The following is a 27,150-nucleotide window of genomic DNA, read 5'->3' on the forward strand; positions in this document are numbered from 1 at the left end:
TTTTCTGTCTTGACTCAGGCTCAATGTCAAAAATTGTGGGGTTCAGAGTACTTCATTTTCCAAAGATAACACAGAAAAGTTTACTAAATTACTTCAACTCCTACTAAACCAACAGAAAAATAGACGTAAGATTTAAATATCTGTTCCTACGCAGAGGTGGAATTCGGGGGATAAACATAACCTGAAACTACATGCGATTTAGAACACAGGTCTGCATCCTCGTTCCAGTAAAACTGACAAACCTGACAGTTCATCGATGTTTGACAGAGGTTGAAATAAAACTTAAATTTCACATCTAATTCATAACACCACTGCACAATCTACTCCTCAGTCATTCTTTTCACTGAAAAAGGCTCACGTTACAATCGTAAGAACATACTCTACACAAAGCTCCCATCTGTTTCCATCAACTGCATCTACAGAATTGGTTTTGCTGGTCTGGTTTGGGTTTTGTAAATACAAAAGATTTTTGAAAGGCCTCTTTTCAGGCCAGTTGTTAGAGAGTTTGATACAAAATCTCAAGCCGTGAACAAGACATTTAAAATAATTTCAAAGTAAATGTGAGCAGGTTACTTAAAGACAGAAGACTATCTAGCTATATGGCTATGTCTGAACCTTGTCACGAGATGGATCCCCTGCTGCTCTCTTACCTACATTTTCTGGTTGGAATGGAAGAACTAAATAGATTAAAAACAATACCATGGCCAGCAAATCCATGATTCTGGCTACCAAAAATTCATTGATTTTACAAGATGGAAAAACCACTGCCCTTCTTTTATGTGTGGTGTAGGGTATAGTGTACAATCCTACAAGAAACCTTGTATGGCACTGGGAAACAGCGGGTACCTGCTGCATCCGGAGAGATTCCAGTTCTCTCTCCAGCCGGGTCCGCAGCCTGTGTTCCAGCTGTTCCCGTTTCTCACACGCTGCCTGCAGCTGAACCAAGGCCTGCTGCATCTTCTCCACCTTCTCAACATAGACCTGCTTCTTTTTGAGCTGAAACCAAGGAAGAAAATGCAACATAAGTTAAATGTTGAGAACAAGTGAGTGAACTTCTGGCTTTGTACACTGCAGAGCACAGAAACACCAGCCGGGAAGAACATGTTCGGGTGACTGCTGTCAGCGTGCCTCGGACTCCTCCACACTCAGGACGTTACAGGTTCTTCCCACCTCTGCTTTCCTGCTAGGTGTATTTGTTCTTCTTGTCCTCAGCGACCCCACCGTAATGATGGGAAAACTGAGGTACTTATCTGTTGCAAATGACTGAGAGCAGTGATGGGCTAGAAAGGGCATCTGGGTTCATAACTGAGTGTTTAAGTGACTTGACACATGTTACCAAGGTAACTGTAGCAAGGACGGCATTTAGAGCTGGTCCACAAGTTGGGAACACTTTTCAGTGCAAACCTGAAAATTCCTGGCAGTGTTTTTAGGAGGTTAAGCAGAAACTGCACCAAAACCTGCAGGATCCTATTCCACCCTCCTAACAATAAAGTAATGAATAGGATTAAAGCATACACTGGACAGGGCCTGTGCTCTCTTCACACTGCAGCCAGGTTTGTACTAGCAGCCTGGATGTTCGTCTCAGTCATCTTGACCCAGTGTGACCTAAGGAGTCCTGCTCTGTTCCTTGCCCCTGCCCTTCTGTCCTCCTCCATCGTTCATCCTGCAAACCAAGCTGCCATCCTGCCTCACGATAAGCAATGAAAACTACCGTGCTGAGACCCCCAGTAACTGTCTCAGCAAGGTTAATCCACAGTTCAGGCAGAATAAACCCAAACTAAAGTGTGAATTAAAAAAAAAAAGAATAAAAAACACCCAGGGCCCAGCTCTATTCTAATATACAGAATACTGCACACCTATGGACATAATGTTCTGTTAAGGAAAAGACTAAGCATGACAATTAGCTGGCCTCCTGCGGAAAATCTATGGCACTGCTTTTCTAGCGATGATCGTCGTAAACCCTGAAAGACAAAAATAGCAGGAAGAAGGCAACTTTTCCCAACAGCCAGAGCCAAGGCCTAGAGAAGCACCACAATGTGAAACACAGGCTCCCTTATGTGAGTTCAAAGAACTACTCTACAGCTTCATGGAAGAAAAGTCCACTGAGGGATATTAAAGACAAAAGACAACACTTTTGGCTCAGGAAGTCCTTCTTGGAAGCAGAAAGTATTCTGGGAAAGTACCGCTGTTTGTTGGCCCCATTCTGATAGCGTTCCCTAGGAATCTGCTGTAAGTTTTGGCAGAGACAGGGTACTAGGCTTGCTGGGCTTTGATCTGAACAGCTTAACCATTCTTACATCGCACCCTCCTTCCGAAAAGGTCTTAGGTGTTTCTTCAATTTTTTCCCTTTCCACACTCCTGTTCCTTGAGGCAATCCAGAGACTCCAATATGAATAGCAGAGTGAGAAAAATCTCCAAACGCTATTAATCCCAGACATGGTATCCTTTTCTTCTCTTCATAAAGTCAGCAGGCATCTAATCTCACAGCATGAATGTTGCTGCCCTAGAGGATTTCCCCCAAACAAGTATTTTATAATAAAAGTTACAATCAACAGTGAGTAATCCAGCCAAAGGCCTTCCCACCAGTGCATGTACAGTAGAAAGGTATTTTTATTCTTTGATTGCTCAAGATTTCAAGCTTGTTTGGAATGTGAGAGACAAGAACATTTTAATACAACTTAATATTCCACTGCTGCTCTGCAGAAAATCAATAAAAACGTTAATAGATCTTTTTATTCCAGAGCATTGTGCTTAATAACACTGATTTAAGCTTTCTCAGACTCCAATAAAGTGTAGATTAATGCACTAGTTTTACACTTAGATGAACAGCAGCTCAAAGTAGTTCTGTAACTATCCAGAAATAATAAACTATGAATCAGCAGCAGAATCTGGAAACAGAGTGCACCCAATATCTTGGTTTTGCAGGTGAGCTTACTGACCTGGCCAAGAGTAAGGAACAACCTAATGAACTCGCTGGCAGCGAAATACCTTGCATCGAGCTGAATATTATCATCTTGAAAATCAGCTGTCCTCCCCAACTCTGCTGCTTAAAAATTTAAGGAAAGAAGAACGGACATTTGGTGTCTTATTATCCACCAAAAAGCATTTAGATTTCTGGTGAGTTTTTTAACACACAGGTAAAGTTCTCCTTGCAAAATCAGCCGCCGACAACATTTTAGTAGTTTCATAATTAATAAACCTGAGTATGCATATGTGTGGATTAACGTTTTGGCCCTCATTCAAAGAATACCAACAGCCCAGCCAAAAAAAAGAATTAGGACACAGAAATTCCACTGAAACATTCACTTTGAAAGCACTCCCGTCAGCCAAACCTGCAGGTGAAATGTTGCAACACAAGCAGTTGCCCAACTCACCAGCACTGCCTGCACATGCCTAACTCATGCACCAGACCTAAAGTACAGGCACAGCTTGTTCAGTGGCTTTTCATAAAGACAAAGAGGTTTTTTCCCCTTCACAAATTACACTTCATCTTCCAGCATCAGGGAGAATTAGGAATGTTAGAATATTTGGGGGCTGTATTTTTTTTTTTAATGGCTTAAAACCAGAATTAATTCAGGAATCCCTCAAATAATTTTTAGTTTTTTGGAACGCGGATGTTCAGTAAGCTTTAAAGGTACATAGGTGCTCCAGTGAACTCAGCTTTCCTAACGCGTCTTTTGACACAACCTTTACATACGAGATTTCACGCACGCTCCACTCAGTCCACTCAATGCATATTCTGGCAATCATTCACTCCCAGCTCTGCCATCTCTGCTGCTGCGAGTATTTTTGAGGTGTAATCTACCTTTCCGTGAACCAGAATTCTCCAGGAGTGGTAGCTGTGAAATCTAAGTTCTATTTTTAACTTTCTGACTTGATCTGTCCTCTCATTGTAAAGAGGCTCAGGAATAATTCTTCCAAGCACAGAGAGATTTCATTACCACAAATTGAGAGTATGATCATGTTTTCCACAGACAGGAATTGGAAACATTTTCCTGAGTATTGCCAGGGTGCTGCAGACACAAGTGAGATAGGAGGAAGAAAAAAAGGCAGCATGCTGAGGCTTGTTCTTGGTCATTTGCCACGGATTCCCCACCCTCCATCTTCCAGCAAAGAACCAAAACTGGCTGCTCAGTGCCAAGGGCCACAGTAACATCTTCCACGGGGGAGATGGCATCAAAGGACGCTGGAATTCTCTCCTCTTCAACAGGCCTGGCAGAGAACACGTGCTCTAGATAAGAGTTCATTCCTGAAGCTTTGCAAGGATGCAGGCACACCCTTTGGTATATAATTTTAAATAAATTTGACAAGATAGTAATTTTCCTTTTGATGGTGCTGCATTTAACTAAGCAGCAAGCTCATGCTCAAGTAATGTGCTGTAACTGCTTTGCCTTGAAGGGTGCTGTGAAAATGCAGAGCATTTTACTCAGCATAGTATCTTTATTATAACACCTCTTTAAGACGGCAAGATCTCTACCCTCAGTGCACATCTGGAAGCACAACAGAGGACTTCAGCCTGACAGCGTCCCTTCCCAGCATTTCCTACAGCACAACTTTAATCATGTGCATATCTTCTCCAGGTCAAGCCCTGAGTGCTTTGGAAAATGTCCTAACCCAGTATCAGAGGTCAGGCTTTAACTCCATCAACCAGGTTTTCTAATTAAACCATTATGAAGAAGAGCAGTCGCTCTCCAGGTCACATCAGCTACGACGTTTATGTCAGTTCTGCAACAGGACTGAGGACAAGAAAAACACAGAATGCAAGGACTGGCTTGGGGGTCTGCAGAAATCTAGTACCCAAAAGTGCGAATTGATGCAGGGAATACCCTTGAAAGATTCCCTGACCTCCCAATGAAGTATTTCTGGTTTTGTTTTATTTCCTCTAGGCCTTGACAAGATTGCTTTCTGCAGCTGAGAGCCAGCTGGGAGAAGCAGGATAAAGCTTGGGATTCAGAGGCTTCATTGCTCACAGGAGTCTGGCTGACCTGAAGAGCAATCCGTTTCCAAGTTATTCAGAAAGATTTACTGCCTGAAAATGTCTGTGCACTGCTATCCCCAACCTGCAGGGCTTCCAGCAATGGAAAATGAATCAACCACTCTAAACATACAGGGATGAAATGATTAAACAAATTCTCAAAACCTAGAAAACTGAAACTAGTCTTCAGACTCTTTTTGCAGGAGAACAGACTTCCTAAGACAACATAATGCCTGGCAGCAGGCAACCTAAAGGCTTTTCTGCTACAGAGAGCGTTTGCATGGCCTGAAATCAATAGCCAAGGACAAAGCGTTCCTGTCACAAATAGGGACATTTGCTTATTATCACAACTGCCCAGCAGAAAAGGGATTAACCTGCTAAAATCCTGTTCCTCCATTTGATCTGGGCTTCGACAAACCACGCAATCTCTTTCAGGGATCCCAGGCCCTTGCAGAAGAAAGGCTCCGAAGAGGGTGCAGAGGTTTCAGGCACACACACAGGGGCATACAGGAATGAGGAATTTTCCCCATCAAGTGACTAGAAGCAAGAGAGGTGGAGGCTGTAAAATCCTCCGACCGGAGCTGCTGCTGCAGGACAAAGGCAGTCCTGGACATAGCAGGTGAGAGTGAAGGAAGGTCTTTTGTAAAGAGATTCATTGCTTCCAGATGCGTTACTCAGCAAAGAGTTTTTTTGGGGAAGAAGAGAAGGCTTCCTGCACAGCTAACTGATTCAGAAACTCTCCCAGGCATTCTGACCAACCTAGCCATTACCCTCCTCATCTCGGACAGCTCCTATTTCAGCAAATTGCTGACACTCGTCAGCATCTGCCAGTCTCCCACCCACTAGTTTTGATGTCTTCAAAGTCCTTTGTTTAATATATTCAGGGTGTTTTCATTACATTCTGGGTTTATCCTAAAGCTGAATCCATTCAGATGCAGCTGAAAATGCGTTTCCCCACAAGAATTTGCCTGCTATGGCAGAAATGTAGTGAAAAAAGAAGAGAAAAAAAAAGACAGCAAGCATGTTTAAACCACCTCTCCCTCTTGCAGTTGGAATATATTCCTCTAGGATGCCTTTGAAGCCCCAGTTTGTTTGAATTCAGGCCCAAGAAGGCGCCACTGCCCTCAGCAAGAACTCACGCTGAAGTAATTTGGTAACACTATCCTCTTGCTAGGGAACAGCGTTTGTGGCATGGGAATGTCACAGTGTCGTCTCTCCGTTTGTTTGTGTTAAAATAAGTAATAACTCTCAAAGCCACCTCTGGAAAATACTAACAGGCAGAGTATGAGAGGCAGCAACACAGCAATAAAAAGCCGGTTCTGCGTGGTTACAAGAATGCAGGTCATTAAGGACAAACACGTACTAGCTACAGGGAAGAGAGGGAGTTTTCTCTCCTCTCCACCCTACCCATCCATGAACGATGTGCCATCCAAAAAGTGTCCCCTTTAACGCCAACTCTGTCCTGAAAGGAGTAGTTATATAGCTCTCAGAGTCTAAGCATTTAAGTGAGACAAAGCTGTGGAGACTAGGAATATCTTTTTATAGACCCAGAGAAGTGACTGGAAAAAACCAGACAAGCCTCCAAGCAGACAAACTCTCCTTTGGGTCTCTTCCCTACAAGCCAGAGCTCTGTTCTGAAAGCATCTCAGGCACAGCATAGAAAGTACAATCGATGTCATTGGGAAACGAACGTTTCTACATCTCCCCACAGACAGAACCCTCAGTGTTGTCAGAAATAGCGCGCTATTTCTCTCCACAATAGCTGAGTGGGAAATGAGTATAATATCTTCGCTCTGGTAACTGGGTTATGTTGAATTCTGCTGGCTGAAAGATCTTACAGCTTCTAACTACAAGCCGCTTTCAGGAAAGATATTTCATTCAAACTTCTTCCCTTCCCCCAGTCACCCAATTTGCACCCATTGGAGAGGACGTCTGGCTTCTCTTTGCATTGCAAGGTGTGTGCATGAGGATGGCAACGAGCAGATGTTTCGATCTTGGCAGTGGTCGCTATTTTTCAAAGCTGTCTCTTTAAGACACTCATTAAAACAGTGTCTTGGAAAGCGGTGAAGCAAAGGAGGGCAAGTTACACTACTATAAAAAAAAGTTCTGGAAATTCCTTTTTTTTTTTTTTTGAAAAGTGTAAAACCAGAAGCAACTGTACGCTCTGTATCCAGCAGCTGTGATTAGATAAAGTATTTGGCATCAGACTCCCTCCTGCAATATTACTGCAATATTACACGCCTGGTAGGGACTCGCAGTAAGTCAGCGTTTACCCAGCGTCCCAGGCTGGTCAGGATGGCCCTTTCAGTAAACCCAGCCATTCCGCCTCTGGCCCAGGGCAAAGCCAAGTTTAACCATCTGCTCTGTTTGCTGAAGGCTCTCGAGGTGTTGGTTAAATCACGGCAATGTGACTGTTTGAAAAGCTCACACGTACAGGCCACCTGTGACCATCTACCAGCTACAAACCAGCTGCATTCTGCAGCCATTCAAATGCTGACACCAAAATTGAGAGCATTCTAGCAACCCGTGCTCCAAAATGAGACTTTTTCATTGCTTTAGCTGCAAATATTACTGTCACTAAGCATTTCTGACCATGACATATGTTTGTAAGCCAACATGCATTTTATCTCCAATATATTCCATTTCTCTCAAATGTATTGCATGTAATGAAAATAACCTGAATTTGAAAAACTGATTTTGAAAAACACAGACTGATACTTGGCTAGAAACAATTTTAATAAGCTGCTGACTTATGCATAACTCTGGAATGTCTACTGAAGGGTAGAATGAAAATGGAGAAGTGAAAATAGGGGTTAATAACTGGGTATCCTTATATAGAGTAGAGAAGCAGCAAAGCTTAAATTTCACATATAAAACATACACATACTTAGCAAGTCCATACACAGACATATTTAAGCTTGTTTTAAAAACTCATGATCACTCACCCTTTTTAGCACTTTGCAGAAATCAACTCCACACTATCAAAAACTTTAATGGCAGCTTGTACTAAATGTGGAGTCATTTTCCCCCTGCTAACAGACCAGGGGAAGCATTCCACGAATGTCTACTTTTGCTTCCAACTGCTTCACACTATACTTTGGCATCTCCAAGATCATTCCTTTCTCCACCACATTTAGCATCCCTTTATCTCATCCTTCCCTCTAACTTGGATGCTAAAATCCAATATAATAAAAGCTCTCAAAGCCCCATAGGAGTAGACAAGTATCTACATTTTACAGATGGGTGGTTTTGTCCAAACTGGCAATTCAGGGAAAGGATTTTAGGAAGAATTTTGACGTTCCAATTCCAATGCAACATTTAAATTCAGTTCTAGTGATACATGGCTTATAGCTCTCATTACAACGGAAATATTCTTTTTATAAAGGACCTGGTGCATATAAGGCAGGGTAATGCTTAATAGGAAGTCAAAACGGAAGGGGAATAAAAAAAAGCTGAACACTTACATTGCAGGATGCAACAGCCAAAATATGCACAACCCCCTCAGGCCCTGAGCCAGAGCGGCTGCCAGACCTTAGCGTAAGAAACTCCACCCTCTTCTGCAGGACTAGTTTGGAAATTCCTGACAATTACAGGGACTAGTAACTCAGATTAAGCTGGCAGGAATAAAAGAAATAATTGACAAATTGTTCATATATCTTGGTCACTGAATGTCACTAACTCGGGATAATGTTTACAGTCACTTCTAGATGGTGCCCTGAGCACTGCACAGCCTGCTTGGCTGTCCTTCGAGAAGTTACCAAACAGCTCGGGGATTTGAGAAGTTCCCACAATTTAACACTAATGAGGCAACAAATGCTTTGTAATCCTAAGTATTTCATTAAAAAGTGATTTGGGAAACCTGCAAAAGTGACTCTTTACCCCTTGTTCCCCCTCACCTCTAGGAAAAAGCAGAGTTAATTCCTGCTCCCTCACTGAGAAGCTTCCATATTTATCTGCAACAGGAAGGGTGGCACTTCCTGCGCACCCTGGGATTCGAGCAAAGGTTGGATGCGAATGACCACAAGCCCTCATGCAGGGCATTTCACCCTGTATCACCACACGTGTGGGCTTTAAGCTATCGTGCAACCTAGCCCAGAGTTACTGACCTAGGTTACTACTCTACCTAGGCAGAAACGCTTTGCAGCAGCACCGAACCCAATTTTTCCAGCAAAACGAGAGAAGTCTTTTGAAAAGAAAACATACAATTACTATTACCCCTAAAGGCTCCAACTTTACTGTGAAGGAGCCAGTATCAGTGCCTACACAGAGGTTCCACCTAGCCAAGTGCTGTGTGTGCAGGCCCTGGCTGACTCTTAGCATGTGGCCAGTTCCAGGGAAGTCACAAGGATGTCGGGTTACTTCAAGTTAGTCACACATCAGATTTTTAGTGTAAGACAGTGGCGAAATCTGAATAAAAGCCAAAGAGCTCCAATACATTACAGGATCAAATGACAGATTAGTTTTAGAGCCCAAGAGAATCATGTGATGTTTAAACTACCCTGTAACCTAATGCTCTCCATCCTCCTGAGCAGCAAAGGTGCAGGTCAGCCTCACCAGGAGATGCTGCCATTTTCGTGAAATCAACGGACACGTCCACTGCGCAAGGCTGAGGATGGCCTGTGATATTTAAGCATTTGTCTGACTCTGGGCGTCTTTTATGATGACTACAACATGTGTTGCACAGAACCCGGTTCCCCAGTGATGGACCACAGCCGGGTGACACTTAAGTGCTGTACAAATAAAAGCTCCCTGCCCTCAAAGCTCACAGCCGGAGCCTGGGACTGGAGACAACGGGCAGAAACACACGTGTAGGGCAGGTGAAGAAGATGGTCTCTGGGTTCGCATGGAGGGCAATAGGCTCTGTGGTCTAGCCCCTGCCAACCAGGTTGTCAGCATCACAGCAAGGGATGCTTCAAAGCAGCCTTGCCAGTGTTAGTGGTGAAGGCGAGGACAGTGTGGGGAGAAGCACATAAGTGCTTGTTGGGGGTGGGAAGGAAGGGGCGGTTGGGAGTTGAGAAGGACAAAGGTAGAAGACACCCTATCAGCAACAAGAGAAGAAGAGAAGCGGGGCTGTGGTAAGCCACGAGGGGCCTGGAAAGCAAAGAGGAATTATAGAACCATGGAATGGTTTGGGTTGGAAGGGAACTTAAAGCCCATCCAGTCATGCCATGGGCAGGGACACCTTCCACTAGCCGAGGGTGCTTCAAGCCTCATCCAGCCTGGCCTTGAATACTTCCAGGGATGGGGCATCCACAGCTTCTCTGGGCAACCTGTCCCAGCACCTCCCCAACCTCTCCGGGAAGAATTTCCCTCTGATGTCCCATCTCCATCTCCCTCTTTCTGTTTAAACCTGTTACCCCTTGTCCTGTCACTCCCTGCCCTGAGGCAAATATAGAGCTTTGAGAAAAGCAGGCTAAAATGAAGGCAGTAGCTACATCTCTGCCTGGGAGAGGAGGAAAGCAGACAAGAAAAGATAGAAGGATGTTCACTTTGCATTTGATCATTCCTCCTCTCTTGGCACAATGGGATCCTCAGTGAAGAGAGGAGTAGAAGCAGACAAGGGGAGGGTTTGAGGAATGTCTCTGAAGACAGCAAGATGCAGGTGGATAGAGGCACAGTGCCCACCTGAGGGTGATGGCGAGTGCTAGTAGGCAGGAAGATGGCAGATTTGAAGGAGGGGAGAAAAAACGTGCAGTGGAGGAAGCGTGCTTGGTCATGAGATTTCCTCCAGAGGCTCTTTACGGAGGAAGAGTAGGAGTAAAGGAAGCAGAGGCAGGGAGTAGGAAATGGAGCCTTTCAGAGGAAAGGAGTAGGCGGGAGGAAAGGGGACGGACACGATGACGCAGAAGGGCAGCGAGGTGAGAGTCATGTGTGAGCGGCAGGGACAAGGCTACAAAAGAAAGTGCTGTAAAAGCTGCCCAGCTAAGCAGCTCAAATGCATTATCCCCTCTTGGGAGGAAAGGGACCACGGTCATGCCCAGCTTATAACGAATGCTGGGGACATACGGTGATCTGCACCGTGCACCATGATAACCTGGGGGAAGTGGAACACCTGTCAAGGGGACAAGCTGCATTCATCTGATATTAGTTAAAAATCCATCCCGACCTGAATTTCTGCCACGTTCAGGAGGTTGCCAGGGCTGGAATTTCAATTCTAGCCCACTTTTATGGATTGAAACAAAAAGAATACGAACACGACTGCTTAGACAAAATCATGTCCAAGGAAATGCAGGTTTGTGGCTTATCTGTGCACAGTTCAGTGGTTTAGCTAACCAACACAAAGCTAAGCCGATATAAACAGCTTTGAAGCACACATATTTCCTTATAATTTGCACAAGACAAACTCATTCCCACAGTTACTTTTACCAAGCTACCCTAATTTCTCTCTCCCAGCATCCTTACCTCCTCCTCCAGTTTCACCACCTTGGCCTGAGCATTGTTCAAGGCCTGGTCTCGGATCTCAATGTGTCTTCGTTGGTCCTCGTTGGTGGAGCGTGCAGCAGCCAGTTCTATTTCCAGTTTCTCTTTTTCCCGCTGCGTTTCCTTGTCTATCAAAACAAAGTGAGAGTTACCAATGGACAGCACTCATCTCTATCCAGCTTTCAGGAGTCTTCCACTCCAGAGGTGAAGGAAAGATTGTACTGGAGCTTCTCACAAGAGAAAGAATGCAAATCTAGTGCTAAAGGGGGGAAAAATTACAAAGCTTTCAAGGAAGAGAAGGACTCGTAACCCTGACAAACAAGCATGCTACCTTCAAGTAACAATGTGCCACAATGCTAGCAAGAAGGAACAGAAGGTGCATCACTCAGTACAGTTAGGTAATTTGTTCTGATTATGCAGATGGTTAGTGAAACTTAGCACCTCTTTACCTCTGAGCTTTCAGTGGTGGAAAACAAACTGGGTCATTTTAATATCCCAGGCTGGGGAGAGTAGATGGCGGGCTTCTGTGCCTGAAAAACTTGTGCTCCTATTTTCCACGCTGACCCCACAAACAGGAAGGCTGTTCTGCCTGGGGCAGCTGTCCTCCTTCTCAAAGTAACACCCAGTTGTCCCACTTCGCTGGCAGTACCATCAGAGGAGTCAGAAAACAAGCGAGCAATGAGAACTCCTCAGTCACCCTCTACTGCCCTTACAAAGGACCCCCTGGCCCAGAACTGAGGCCCATGTATCTGTTCTGTCACAGCTCAAAGCAGACCTGCAGTTCAAGAAAACCTTTTGCCCACCACTGAGAGGTCATGTCTGATGTTTTAAGCCAGCCCAAGCACAGCAGCTTGTCCTTGTCTGCTGCTCTCCAGAAAGAGCTGGAGCTAGAGGACGCAGCTATGCTGTGTGCTTCAGGAACAGGGCAACTGCCTTCATTAAAAAAAAAAAAAAAAAAGAAAATCAACAGGATAAAACAACTGGGGACTGGAGAAATTATCACACAGGGGTGTAAAGCAAAGCCACAACACAGAGCTGCTGTCCTCTGTGTATGTTATCATCCCCAGCTCAAGCCAAACAACTACCAGTGATAACATTAACGCACTTGCTGGATACATAACCACAGAATACTCCCTGGAGTGATCTACACCCAGCACTGATGACACCAGAGAAACTGCATTCCAGAAACCAATATCCCACGACAAAGGAATGAGGACAAGGAGTGGAAGGCTTGAAAAACAGGAACTAGATCCTGGGTGTTAGGACAGGCTGCATACAGAGCACACAGGCTCGTTTGTGCAAGCATGTGCATAACTATATTTACAGGACCACAATTATTCCCTTTCTTCTGCCCGCAGAGAGCCAGGAGTAAAGCTTTAGCAACACAGAATAGTTAAAGATTCCCTTCTTCTAGGGAATCAGTGCAGCCCACACACCGGTTGCAAAACAAACCTGTCCACCAACAGCACCCAGAACTCTGCAGAGCAACTCCTGACTGCAACTCAGAGCTGCCTGTGACTAAGAAACAAGGACAAAGGCTAATGTCACCACTTGCCTATTCTTTTCCCCATCTCTCCCATCCCAGTATTTCTCCTCCACCCAGGAAATGAGTTGCTGACAGTGTCAGCATGCTAAAATGTATTGCAGAAAATAGGCAGAGACGAGACAGGGCGGCATGATGCCAGCAGGTATCAGTCAGTGCCAGCAGTCTGGTAATCTCTAAGTGCTTGCAGCAAGGCTTTTGGAGGTTTCGTTCCAGACTTCCCCCAAATGAGTACTTGACAAGTGTCTACAGCACCCCTAGAAATGCTGGGACCAAAGAAATGTAGCACTATGATTTCCACATTCATCCAAAAGGAAAAATTGAATGGAAGGCCTCACAGCTTTGACATTCCCCACACTGGGAGAACCTATGAACCTCAAAGTCCACCCAACCAGTTTGGAGCACGAGGGTAAACTCACAGACCTTACCCTACCACCAGCTGTTTTGAAATCACACCCTGACAGCCACCTGCTTGCAATGAAAGCCACCAGGAAGACAAGACAGGGATACCAACGTTTGTCAGCGCAGAAGCATGGTGTTACGCCACAGAAAATCTCTATTTTGCAATTTTATTGCACTACCTTTTTATATAACAATTGGAGAAAAGCGAGCATTGTCAGATGGGTGGAGTACACTATGGGATGAGAGAAAAGTTGGCTCGCTGCCATTGGCCTCAAGACATTTCAGTACAAAGGAAAAGCAGCATTTCACATCCGTCATTTTGGTTTGCCTTGTGATAAATCCACTGCTGTGGACAGAATTCCCTTACCCAGCCCAGCATATTGCAGGCAGCGTTCATCCCCTTTATTTTTGCTGAACTGGATAGTGGCAAATAAAAGAGGAAAGAGAAAGAAGACCTACCAGGTTCCAGTCTCACTGGCCCTAACTCATGCCAGGACTCTTGTCAGCCTGGACAGGTTTAATTCCAAAGCTTTCAGAGGACAAAACAGATGGACAAATTGTCCTGTACCTTATGGGGTAAACACTAAATTTCCAGTTTAACTGCAAACTGTATTTGCTTCAAAATCCCTAGTAAATGCCATCAGATGGACTTTACATACTGACACACAAGGAATTCTTGAATCCCTCCTTTCTCCACTGCCAGTTTTGGACTGTCACTGCCCTGATCTCTGTCCCAGTAGAAAACCAACAGATCTGAACCACGCTAACCTGCTGCATTGTTATCCTCCCCGGGATGACTGAGGCATTTCTACTGACCCACAATGACTGCAGAACTCACTTTGTGCAAAGAGTTGGGAGATGGTTTTCCGATTGTCTTCAGATCCCTCAAATTCCTTCTCCGCAAGCTGCTTGTTGGCTGTCTCCATACGTTCTGCAAAGTTTTTCAGCAAAAGGAACATTGAATAATTAAAAACTCTCAAGCATGAAGTCACACATGCGCAGGACATTTCTAATGTAAGCTAGGGGAACGGATCTCCACATTTTACACAGAAAAAAGCCCATCAGAAGCTGGCACTCACCTTTGAAATGGTTCTAATTATGTCCTTAAGAAAATATTCTCAAGGAAACAAAACAGGTTAAATAAAGTTCCAAAGAAATTAAACAATTACATAAGAAGGTTTGGGTTTTTTGGGTTTTTTAAAATTTTTTGCAAATGTTGATACTATTTTTTCCACCCAAATAAATCTCACCATGCAATTTGAAGATTCACTTATAATTCTCCAGTAAATCTTAATAGTTAGAAGATTAAATCACTGTTGTCCAGTTACCTGACCAGGGAAAAGTCAAAAACCCTAAGGACAGCTTAACAGTTCTGCTGCTGCAGGCTGCTAGAAATTCATAGCAGTCTATGGAAATAAGAATGAAATGTTTATGCTGTGTTTTACTATGAAGAAGATTATTTAATGCAGGCCTTTGTGTACTGTCCTTCTCGAAAGCACTGGGCACCGTACGGCTTTACTTCTTGGATGCAAAACCATTTCTGGGAACACAGCCTTAGAGACCAGAGGCAGTGAGAGCAAATGACATGTAGGACAGTCAGAAGGATTTCATATAAAAATTAAAACTTACAGTTTAAAAGACTGATTGTGCACCTCCACACATCCCAAATTGCAGATGTGTTTCTCCTTTCAAATGAACGCTCAGAAACTCTGACCCATGTTAAGGTCAAATACCATTCGACATCATTCTCCACTGCCAGCCGTCATTCTGCCTCAGCCTCTTAGCAAGAACCAGACACTAATAACATCTCACTCTGGAAGAGGAAGGGAGATCCAAAAAACCAGATGCCTACATTGATAAGGAATGACAAGACCTTCAGGAAGAACAGACAGTCTGCAGTTTGTATGTCAGTGCAGAAGGGTCACTGGACAGGAAATAAAGTGAACATGCCTGGTGTGGGATTAGGCAGTCAGCAAAACGTCTTTCCATTTGTATAAACTGAACAAATTGTACAAATTGTGTCTAGGATATAAGACAAGAGAGAATTCCAGGCTTGCATCTGGCTTATGGCATTTGGCTTATCACATGTTTCTCCTCAATGAGAAACAGGCTGGAAATGACAGACTGCAGCACCCTCCTAAACCTGTCTTTTCCATACTCCCAGCAAGTGTTTAAAAACTCAGACTACTGAATATACCTGAGTAACCTGTCATATTCCAGCTGTGTTAGACACCTGAGTTCTGCAGCAACACACTGTCCAGCCCAGTAAGTACAACAATAAAAACAACATTGGAGAACAGCAGTTTTACATCATTCACCTCTTAGATCCCTGTTGAAATCATGAAGCCTACGAATTTCTCCTTCCAGCTTGTTTCTCATGGCCTTTTCCAGGGCATCCCGCTTAGAGGATGATTTCTCCAGGTTTTTGTAAGCCTCTGAAACTTGCTGAATTTCTGTTTCCAGCTGCAGTGGAAGTGAAAAGAAGCACTTACTATTTTATCACTACCAATTCTTTTCATTCAGTTTCAGAAAGGAGATTACTTCCCCTCAGGTCTTCTTTGTTGGGGGAAACCTACACCTATACATAAAGTAAAACGACAGTGTCTCAGGTTTGTGATGAACCCTTATACAGAAAGAATGCCAAGGGTTGCAATGAAGCTCTGGACTCTCCTTCCAGACTCAAGCTCTGCTTCCTCAGTAGGATCAGAATGTAGATATGGCAAACTGAAGAAGTGCAAATGTCATCTATTTTTTTTTTTTTCTAAGACTGGGGCAGTTCAGCACTACTGTTAGTTTGGACAGAAAGCATTTATATAAACATCTAATGCAATATCAAGTTCAGTAAGTAAAATAAAACAAGGCAGGCAGACAAAACTATGCTAAAAAAATGCTAGCAGCAGATTTTGTATTAATGAGGAACTCTGCAGATCTATCATTGTTATGGTCCGAAATTCACCATGAAACTTCCTGATGTTCTGTTTACACTTCAACAACTTAGTTGTGCTTTTAAATATTCAGTTTACTAAATGGGGGAAGGGAAACATTTGCAGTAAAATGTGTTTTATCTTTCCTTCTAGCCTTCAGCGTAAAGCTTCTCTGATCATCCAGAGATTCACTTCTAACTGCCCTTGCCAGGCAAGGTTTTGCACGGCTATGGAAGTATGGATCCGTATAATAGCAAACCCCATCAGCACTGTCTACAGCAAGTGACCAACAAGGGGTGGAGGGAAGGGCATTTTTAACCTTCTTTCATTATCAGGAAGCCATCAAACATTCCTCTAAAGCATTTCCTGGCCAGGAACCTTCCAAAAAAAATACAACAAAATGAATTTTTGTCCCTGGAAAGACAGGGAATAATGAGTGTAAACAGCCACACTGGTCACCTGAACTCAACAAGTGTTTTAAGCAGTCACAGATTCTTATGGCCCCAGAGACTGCTCAGTGAAAAGAGCACAGCAAGGCTCTCCAAGTCATCAAGAGGTTATTTCTGAGGCTGGAACGAAAACACCTCTACACATACACGTCAACAATGGGTCTGGCTGGGAGATGTTTTTAAAAACATTTTAGCATCACTTACTCTACTTGTTTCATAAAGCCAAAAGTACCAAATAGTATCTTGTTTTGTATCGAGCTAAGTTTTCACGGAAGTTGTGTGGTATTGAGGGCGTAACAAAAGAAGTGTTATTTTCAGTCCCCCAGTCCAAATGTCTGTAGTGTAGCCATAGCAGCAGCACTTGTCTTGCACACTGTCCTGCCAGCCAGTTCTGTAGCAATGTCCCCTCTTGTCTCCTTGAGTGACTGTGGCCTCATGTCATTCCAAACAGGCCCTTCCTGCAGGCTCTGAAGTCTTTTAGACTGATGGGAAAATGAAGCCTGGACATAAGAACACTAGCTTTCATTTAACCAAGCAAGCCAAGCAGTCAGCCTCTCCAAGACAGCTGATACGGATGCTCTTCTGAGCATGGTCCATAAGCTGTCAGAATAAAACCAAAGGCTTTGATTCTATCTTCTGAAAACGTTAAGCTGCTGGCCAAAGGGACAGGATACAGACTCATCAATCTGCATATAAAAGACTCTGAAGTAGATAATCAATCCCTTAAGCAAGGAATGTAACAGTTGCAGATTAGATGATTCAATTATGGACGATAGTAGACACAGGAGAATGCTCGATATCCAAAACCACCCACCTTCTGCAGCCGGGCTACTTTCTCGTAACACCCATCCAGCTCCTGTCGCAGAGACCGGTTCTCTTCAGACAAGATTTCCACCATCTGCTGGGCCCTGGAAACTATGGCAAAAGGATCTACTTGCATCTGCTGATATGGGGAAGGGATCTGCTGAGCCCGGGACATTACTGAGTAGGAATCGCCTTGCTGCTGCTGCGGGCCTAGGAAGGGCTGGCATAGTCGGTACAAGTCTCCCTGATGGACTTGGTTTGACAAGAATGGCTGCTGGGTCCGTGGCAGAATTCCAGGATCTCCCTGGCTCGGAGTCAGAGGTTGCTGATGCTGGGAAGGGGACAGCCTGGATGGTGGTGGAGACTGAAGCAAAGTCAAAGATCCCAGGGATGTCAAGGAAGAAGTTGGGCTGTGGTGGTGAGGTGGTCTCTGTTGTAACTGCAGCTGCACATCTGGGTTCTGCCTGAAAAACAGAGAGCAGAAACTCCATCAAAGTCACACAGAAGATGATGCACAAACCCAGCAACAAGGCGTGGGACAACCTGCGTAGCTCCTGCGACCAAGGTCTTCCCACAGAAAAGACTCTTATGGGAGGCTTTCCTCATTTTTATGTTTGCTTAAAAAAATGCTTCAAAATCAAATCATTTTCAGAAAATACATTCTAAGTGCACAAAGGTCTTTCCTCGAGTCTACTTTGTACAGAAACACTAAGAGAAGCTCCATCAACAACTATTGACCAAAATTACTTTTTGTAACTTTTCTCCACACCCTGTGGGTAACACAGCTAACATGAGGACTGTTGGGAATGGGCTCTCTTGTTCTGTCCTGGAATGTGCCATCTCCGCCATGGAGAAAACAAGGAATTTTCTTATGCAATTCAGGATACAGAATTAAAGGGATTGGCTAAGCTCTATGCTAGCATGCCAGAACCACTGATTTGAGCTTTCTGAAACGTTAACCAACAAGCTGCAGCCTGGTTAAATCAGACAGTTCAAGGATCTGAAAACTACCCTAAGAATTAGAAGCAGCCTTTTGATTCAGAACCACCCTCAGTCCTGTGCAGTAGGTAGTTTACTGCTCCTAAAAATAACCTCCATAGGATATCAAAGACAGATCTAGCAATCTGTAACACGCTCGAGTCTATCACAGGACTAACTCCAAGCTACGCCAGCTCACATTTCCCAGGCGCTGGAGATCCCCAGCTCAACTTCTGCTGCATTAGCCAAGCAAGAAATCTTAGGAGATTGTGTGGATTTATCATTCTCGGATGACCCCATGAGGCAGGTTTTGCTTCCTCCTCCAAAGACATTCAACCTTTAACTTCTTTGGATGTCCTTTTTTCTAACAGCTGAAGCTATTCCCTCTCATGCCACAGCCAGTCTCCTCCTCAGCCCAGTGCCGACCCAGATCAACGTGTTCTGAAACACTCCTGCGCTGATAAAATTTCCCACCCTTTGGGATGCAGTTAAACGCTGCAGCTGGAAAAGCACATATTGTTGTTCCACCTGGCCACAGCTGCAACAGAATACCCCCTTGGTGGTCTGCCTTCACCGGAAGGACCCTCCGTGCCTCTCTGCTGAGTGTGTAGGGGTACTGGATGTACAAGACACGGGCAGCAGAGCTCTCTCACCGCACCAGGAGCGTTGGTGGCATGCCAATTGACAACAGCAAGCATGAAGCTGAACTGGGAACTAAAGGGTTACACAGCGGGCTTCTCAGCCGATGTGCACTCAGCATCATCCTTCCTGTTCTCTGCAGAAAGAACGCATCAACTCTTCCTACCCGTCCAAAGAGGAAACGTCTGCATTACTCACATCTGGCTGGCAGTGCATGTAGGAGTTTGTACATTCTCAGCCCAGAGCAGGGTTCGCTACTTCAATATCATGCATCTTATGCCTCATTTTCCCTGCTTTCCAGCAGAGAAGGTGCATAGAAACCTCCAAGCTGGTGCTCGAATTCCTTAACAGGGAAACAAATCTAGCCTTTGTCACTTTGGAATAAACAAATTACTAGTCCAGTTACTGCTTCTCTCTTTTTCACACTCAGGTGACTGTGGTCCCTGCCAGCAACATCATTTCTGGAGCTGTATTTCCCCCAAAACGATCATATGCAGCATGAGGATCTCAGGGGTCACGTAGAAGAGAGATGTGCAATTAATTTCCTCAGGAACATTCAATTCAGTAACAGCAATTTGGTTCTTTCCCTCCTGGGAGGTCAGCTCCACTTATGGTATGCTCAAGGTCGGCTGGTTTGTCCCAGGTGGTTTCCAGCTCCTTTCTCAGCTCACCCAGTTCTGTGCAGCATTAAAACTTTGGCATCTGCAGAAACCACCTGCCTCCTTGAGCTTATTCTTCACCTAATGTCACGCACCTCTGTTTTGATGTTATAATCAATGAGGGAATAACCTTGCTGTGACACTTAATCTGTGATGACCTACAAAGGTTAGATCAAGAGATGTGTTGCCGGTCTGCCACACAGCTGCAAAAAAACCCACCTTTCCGATTCTCAACCTAAAAAATACACTATTCCAGTCTGAAAACAACCTGAAGCAGTTAATCAGTGACTGACTCCGCTGATCTCAGTGTGTTGAGGACTAATTAGATGCCAATGTTAACAGTTTGAGCTATCTGACTAAAAGCATCTCTGCCATCAGAGACATGGGCAGAATCTCACCGGTTCTGCAGGACCTGAGCACTAATGAAAGGAACCTAAAGATGGCCAAAGGAAAACAACAGCAGCAACTAAATTCTGAAGGGTCAGCCTTTGTACTGACATGCCTGGTAATTATATTTTTTTTTTAAACCTATTGTAAAGAACAACTCTAGGAAATCATGGCTGAGTATTTCTAAACAAGATACATTTCCAAGATCTCCAGCATCTTGGCACTCGCATCCAAAGCCTCTCATAATCTTGAAATTATACCAATCTTGTGGGTTCAAGCTAAAACATGAAAGCTAGAAGCCTCTACTTCCCTTGCATTCCCAACAGTGTTAGGGCTGCCAAAATGTCACAAATGCATTTATATTCCCACCAAAATGTGATAACGCAGCTGGGGTAATACATCCTCTCTTAAAAAAAAACCCTAACCTCACAGTGACAACTAGATCTTGTAAGATCTTGTATGCAAACTTTTACATACATGTTCAAAGAACTCCTTAGCATCCCTGCTACTTTCAGTTTTGTCTTCTCAAATACTTGTATGTATTTTGTGGGTTCAAAATACCAGGCTCTCAAATCCCTCAGATGAACATGAGAATTACGGAATTTATTTCTCTGGTAAACCAATTTTGGACTGAGAGATTCAGAAAGGTAAATGAACACAACTGGAATTTTCAAGGCTTTTAAGCTAGACTGCAAAATTTTATGGTAAAAATCACTGCTGGGGCACCTAACTGAATTGCTGTTAGAATGGTCCTACAAACTTCCCTCCATGAGAGATCAGTCCTCAGGCAACCCTGCAGTAGTAACCAAAATTATATCTGAGCTAACCACTTCAGGCAAAAACGCAGAAAGACTCTCAAAATGCATGGAAAACAAAATTATGCAATCTCCTTCCATCTGCCTCAGTGTCATAAGGACCTGAAAACCCCAAACGCAGGAAAAAACCTCAGAGCAATAATTCCCACAAGTGTATAAGTTTGAAAGCATAACTTTAAGGGCCACTTCATTTTAAAAACTGTATCACGCAAGGATCTCTGCTTCCCTTACAGTCCCTGACGCATATCAGAGAAACACACCACGCTGGCCAAGTACAAACCTGGATTTATGGTTCTGTAGCTACAAGGGTCACATTAGCTTTTAAGTCATGAAGCCTAGAGATAGGGAGTAAGGGCAGCTCTGCAAGCAAACCTAGCCATCCGGAGTCCTGAGGCTGCCAGGATTGCAAACATCAAGTCACGCAGAAGATCTGCGGGTAGAGTGACAAAGTGGGGAGGGCAGAAGAATGAAGAGATCAGGAAAGGTCTCTGGCTCGTTAAAATTTTTTTCTGCTTTCCCAGCTTCTCCTGCCTTTTTCACGTTTAAGAAGCTACAGTCCCCGTCCCTTGCACAGCCCTCCTTGCACAAACCCGGGAGGGAGCAGACTCCACTTGATTCAAGGGCTGAAATCGAACATGCGTTTGTGCTCTGCTTCCTAGTCATACCTGATTAGCCCCCACTTTGATGCTGCTCAGGGAACGCAGTGCGCAGAAGTGATTCACTAATTACGGGACAAATTCTTCAGCCCTTCTTCTCAAAAAGTTTCTGTGAAGTCAACGGGATTAATCGCCACAGCAAGAGCTCGGTCATCTGGGCTCCAAACAGGGGATGGTGTTTGAATCAGAGAGACAGCCAGCTTCCTCTGCACCCACAACTGCATCAACACCAGCCCCTTTTCCCCCCGACTCTGGCTGTTCTGCCATGGGAGACCCTGCAACCATACACCCGTCTTCCCTTCTTAGACCTGAAGATTTGTTTTCATCACCAGTGCCACAGTGCCGTTGAGATATCAGGGAGAGAACAGGACACTGGAGCTTCATATACAGCCAGCCCTCTTCTGAACTTCCTTCAGAATTTCCAAATAACAGCGGAGATGCCTCTGGCATGCCCAGTATTCACATTAAACCAACATCGTTACCGTCACATACGTGTGCCCAAACTTACACCACCCCAGAGCAGGTGAGGCAAACTGTTTGCAGACTGGTTTAAACTTACCATGCAGCCCATTCCTTTCCCAGACTGGGGAGGGTGAAGCATGAGAATGCTGTGAATTCCCCAATGTTTATCTTGCTCAACGAGTTTTATTTAACCGCATCGTTAGGTCACCCTCAAATTCCCCCGAACAATGAGGGGAAAAACCCGCAGAAAAGGGTGTGGCTTCACGAGCAGAACGAAGGGGCTTTGTTTCCTTGACGCAAGGTTCAAAAAATGCACACATTTACCAAACCAAATGAATCCCGAGAAACACAGAGCCGCAGCGCAGGAAGACTGGAGTCTCTGAAAATACTTTATCACTCCAGCGGGGCTGCAAAGACACTCGTTAGCACTGCCTGGTGCGAGGCAAACGCGCTCCAGAAAGCTGTGCGCCTTTAAAATCCTCACACCATTACCCAGCTGCACCTTTAGGAACACAGAAGGTTTCTTGTCTAAATGACAGTTTCTCTTAAAGTGTGTGGGAGAGGGAGGGGAATAGAGGACTCGCTCCCTTCCTTTGCTATGCTGCTCTGCAATTTATGGATTAGTCTTGCAATTGTTCTACTGCTTCAGCATTTGCTTGCAAAGGAAACCTCGTCTCTGTGCAGCTATTTAGGTTAAAAAGTAACCTCATTAGATTCCCAATGCTTTGAAGACAAATTTCAGTTGCTTCCCCTCCTGGAAACCTTGCCAGCTGAACCTTTCTCCTTCCCCCCTTCCCCCCCCATCTTCTTTCAAAGCAGCCAGGATCCATCCAATACAGACAAAAATCACCCTGTCTAGAGGAGCTGACTGTTGGCGTGTTTTCAAATACCTCTCCCTTGAACAGCAAGCAGGCTACGTCTCCAATTCACTATATATAATATTAGGAGTACTTCTGATGCAGCACAACCATTAGGGATCTGTTTCCCTTTCCTGTGTGCACAGAGATTTGAGGCCTTTGAATTTTCAAAAACATTTGCAATGAGCTTCTACAATCATTACCCCCCTAAACCCTTCACTTCCCCTCTTCCTGGCCTCTTTATTATTTATTTAGCCAGATCAAAGGGCCTTTTCATCAGGCTTGTATGCTGCTGAAGTCATTTCAGATCACAAACAATGGTGGACAAACTCTGAACATAGCTCCCCATAGGCCTAGGAAGGTTCTGAGCAGATTCGAAGTCCCCAAAGCTCAGACTCTGTTCCCAAATACACACTAGTTTCTTCTTCATGACCCCTCAAAACACAACACAATATGTGCAAACACAAATGCACACAGACCTCACCATCCACTTAGGTAGCAAGGCCCTCCTGTTGCTCCTTTGTATTACTCTTTTAGCTCCAAAATGAGGCCACAATCATGACACCAAATCCCACCTGGTCTTGGACAGAGGTGAGATGGTCAGGAAACAGACAAAGTAAAGCCGAATTTTTAGCCCACCTGAATAAAACTTCATCTTTACCCACATGGACATCAATGTTTGGCTCAAGCCAAGTGCAGCTCCTTATCTAGAGGAAACCAGAACAGGCTGCGATTTCAAACGATGCACGGAAAACGAGCAAAAGCTAAACAAGCGACTGTGGGATGAGGCACAAAGCACGCTCCGTTTTCCGTTCCTACGCTCTGGTCCACTTCAAATGAGATTTGAAAATCTCGCCAGAAAGCTCAGGTGATTCTTTGTTACCTGCACCATTATCGCTTTCATACACTTTCTCCTTTCCTATGTAGCATTTAGATGCAGCTTAAACCTAAAAAAAAATAAGTCTTTTGTCTGTGCAGATGTAATTAAAGAACTGCTTAAGCCTTGCATTAAGTAACTGCAAGTTTGTACAATGAATCACACTGTAACTTTGGCTTTTGCTGCAAACCTTTTGTAAAGGCTCTGGAGCCTCAGCATTAAACTTACCCATGCCATAAAATCAAGCTGGCTTGTTTTGTTGGTTTGGGTTTTTTTCATTTGTGGGTTTTTTTTTTTTTTTAAAGAGTCAGGCCTCTCTAGGTAACGCTACTGAAACAGGTCACAGTCCTTCCAGGCACAGTCTGTACACAAGATGTCATCTCACGTAATAAAGACGGGATCTTTGCTGAAAGAAAACCTGCCTCAGGAGCAAGGCCAACGGACTGAGATCTATACTGTCTTTCCTTATGTGGCTGTCGTGGAGTTTGGTTTAAGATCTTGCTTACCTGACTGACCCGTACTCGGGGGGATGCTGATACCTCATCATAGGCCCATCAGATCTTCCCTGCTGGCTCATGCGATGATCGCTATAGAAATGTCCCGAGTCCTGAGGTTTGCAGTTCATAGATGGGGTGGACACATTTTTGTAAGGATACTCTGGAGGAGGACCCCGTTGCTCCATTCCTTTCATGTTGGGCTGGGAAGGGGGCTGCACTGAGTTCTTGTAGAATTCATTTGAGCCGGAATTTTTATAAGGGTCACTGGACTGCTGAGGAGAAAGCGGAGAGAGGGGGGAGAGGGGCGCGCTCGTGACAGGCGCGTGGGCCTTGACACCGCTGGTAGCCAAGGACAGCTGCATCAGCCTCTCACTCAAGGAGCGGACGTGCCCTTGCTTGAGGTCCTTAAGTCCTTCATCCTGGTGGACCTTCCCAGGGCTCACCCGCTGAACCGTGGGCCGCCCTTCAGTCCTCATCTTTTGGTTGGTGACCCCCGTTACGTAGAACGCTGCCCCGACGCTAGCATGCGGCTGGCCCCTGAAATACTGTGACTGGACTTTGGCTTCCTCATAGGTGGGGAGATCCTCGCTGTTCTGAAGTCGCGGGGAGAGCTGCTTCTCCATGATGCTGTTGTCCACCTGTATCTCCTGGCCCTGGGGCTCCTGACGGGCAGCATGAGTCACAAGCTGGTGGTCCTGGGAGCTCAGCCCTTCGTTCTGAGATGCTGGACTCCCAGTGCTGCTGAAAGGGGGGGCATTTCCTGTGGCTTGCTGGTGTAAGGCAAGAAGGTTACGGTTGTCATTTGGGTTCCCGTATCTGAGCTGCTCCTGCAGCAGGCGCTGCAAAACTGTCGTAGCTGCTTGCTCTTCTGAATTCCTCATCTCAAACTGTGGTGCCTTTTGGGTGGAATGTAAAAGCTGTCCTTGACCTAAGGAAAGGAGACACGGTTATTAGGGTTATTAGCGCCTGAGTGGTTCATGCAAGAGACATTTAAGAGCAATGGCTGGAAATACAGAAAAAAAGCAGGTTAGATTACCAAAGGTTCCCATAACAATGGGGGTCATTAAGGCCCTTGACCTAAGAAGGACTTGTATGCCAGGGGGCAAAGCCTCAAAAGGTGATGAAAGGTGACTTGCAAATTTATAGGAATATCAATCGACTGCAAGCTGTAGGGATGCATACCGAATACCTCAGACAGCAAGGCTGCTTTCAGGCAGAAAGGAGACCTGTAATTCACAGGATGATGGTAAAAATGCCTAAAACCTGTTTGCTTTACACTTAGGGCTACCAACAGTGAAACGCATTTCCCATATTTGCAAGCACAAAGGAATTAAAGGGTGAAATCAGCAATTTGTCAGTTTTAAGGAAAAAAAAAAAGGCCCATTGAGATAGTACATGGTTGAAAGGAAGTAAAGCATTATCTTAGCTTACGGAGTTTAAAGCAATTAACGAATACCTCGTTAGCCGGCAGGTTTTTAAGTTACGAAATACACTGAGATCAGCACCTAGTCTCCCTGCTGCTGAAAACACTAGTACCGGCGCAAGTAAGGACTCCCTAACTTCCTGTTATACACAGGCAACCAAATCCTCCCCATCTAAATATTGTCAGCTGAATGCATGCAAATGCAAGAGGAGGAAAAAGAGTTGTCTGATCTAATGCACAGAAAAAGACCTCTGAGCAGCAGGAAAAACCACTGTGTACCAATGCAGTAACACAAAGAGCCAATGTCAAGCACATCCTAAGTACAGATTAAGTCAGTGACCAACAGCGATTACATTTCACTCAGTCTCCCAGTGGAGTCAGGAATTTGTCATGGAAACTCAAGCCCACTGGCCTTGCGTGAGTTGAAATATCCAGAATTAATGATACCTCTGAGACATTTAACTAAAAGCAGAGCTACTTTTGAGCTGGAACACTTCGGAATAGAAAGTATGCTTTACTTGTTGCCTAAGCTGTGGCTCTGCCCTGACAGCAGAGAGCACATTAGCAGTCTAGCACTTTATTTTGATCCCATTTTTCTGTGTAACATTGTCCCTTAGGACGAGGTAACTTGCTCCCAACAGCTTGTTCCGTGGCAGAACCAAGGATGGACTGCGGGAGTCAGGAGACCTGAAGGGTCTGCTTTGTCCTGTGTCTCCACAAGCACCCAGTTTCCTCCCCCAGGCCAGCCTACCGCAGGAGTGTGTCCCTGTAACACAAGGCCTCCATGAACCACGAACACAAAACCCTTCTGCAAACGTTAATGAAGAGAAAGTTAAAATCCACCTCATTCCAGGCTGCCTCACAGAACTAGGAATTCAGGCTCTGCTAAATGGCCTGGAACATGATTCTTCTGAAATCCTGTTTGAAGTGGCACATACCTATTTCCTTCACTTTGACTTCCTTGGCAAGGAGGAGCAGTTCTGCCACATGTGGGGGACACACACAGCCTTCCTCCCGCAAGTCCAAAATCTCCACTCAGAGATGGCTTCAGTCTCCTCTTCAGTAGCCCAGATCACTTGATACTCTCCTCTCTTCCAAAATAATTCTGAGGAAAGCATTGAAAACATCATTTTAATCAGCAGATGAGACCCTAGAAATAATAAACCTTGGCCCATAGTTCAGATTTTTCTTTTTGTAGCTTCTTGTTTTTTTCCCAGAGCCCAACAATTTTGATCCCTTTAGGATGAATGAACCCCCCTGTCCCTAGCAATCTACTCCAGCTGCTGCTTTAATCATGACAATTTCTGCTCCAAGACTAAATGTTGCCAAGTAATGCTCTGTCCCATCTGTGCCTCTAAGTGAAATAGTGATTAAAACCCGCTA

General features: G+C 44.7%; 1 protein-coding gene across 1 annotated transcript in view; it reads right to left on the bottom strand.

Moving 5' to 3' along the window:
• Positions 1–26,867, bottom strand: part of AMOT (angiomotin) — a 33,558-nt gene extending 6,691 nt beyond the window's left edge. Inside the window, exons 1-7 of the mRNA XM_010149830.1 lie at positions 26,706–26,867; positions 24,354–25,272; positions 17,528–17,981; positions 15,659–15,803; positions 14,179–14,271; positions 11,378–11,523; positions 847–996 (exon numbers count right to left, since the gene is read on the bottom strand). Of these exons, the coding sequence (XP_010148132.1) occupies positions 847–996; positions 11,378–11,523; positions 14,179–14,271; positions 15,659–15,803; positions 17,528–17,981; positions 24,354–25,225 (1,860 nt within the window). The 5' untranslated portion in view covers positions 25,226–25,272; positions 26,706–26,867. The remainder of the gene's footprint in view (positions 1–846; positions 997–11,377; positions 11,524–14,178; positions 14,272–15,658; positions 15,804–17,527; positions 17,982–24,353; positions 25,273–26,705) is intronic.
• Between the last annotated feature and the right edge of the window lie 283 nt (positions 26,868–27,150).

The sequence above is a fragment of the Eurypyga helias genome, unplaced genomic scaffold, assembly GCF_000690775.1.
Source record: "Eurypyga helias isolate BGI_N326 unplaced genomic scaffold, ASM69077v1 scaffold21664, whole genome shotgun sequence".
NCBI lineage: Eukaryota > Metazoa > Chordata > Aves > Eurypygiformes > Eurypygidae > Eurypyga > Eurypyga helias.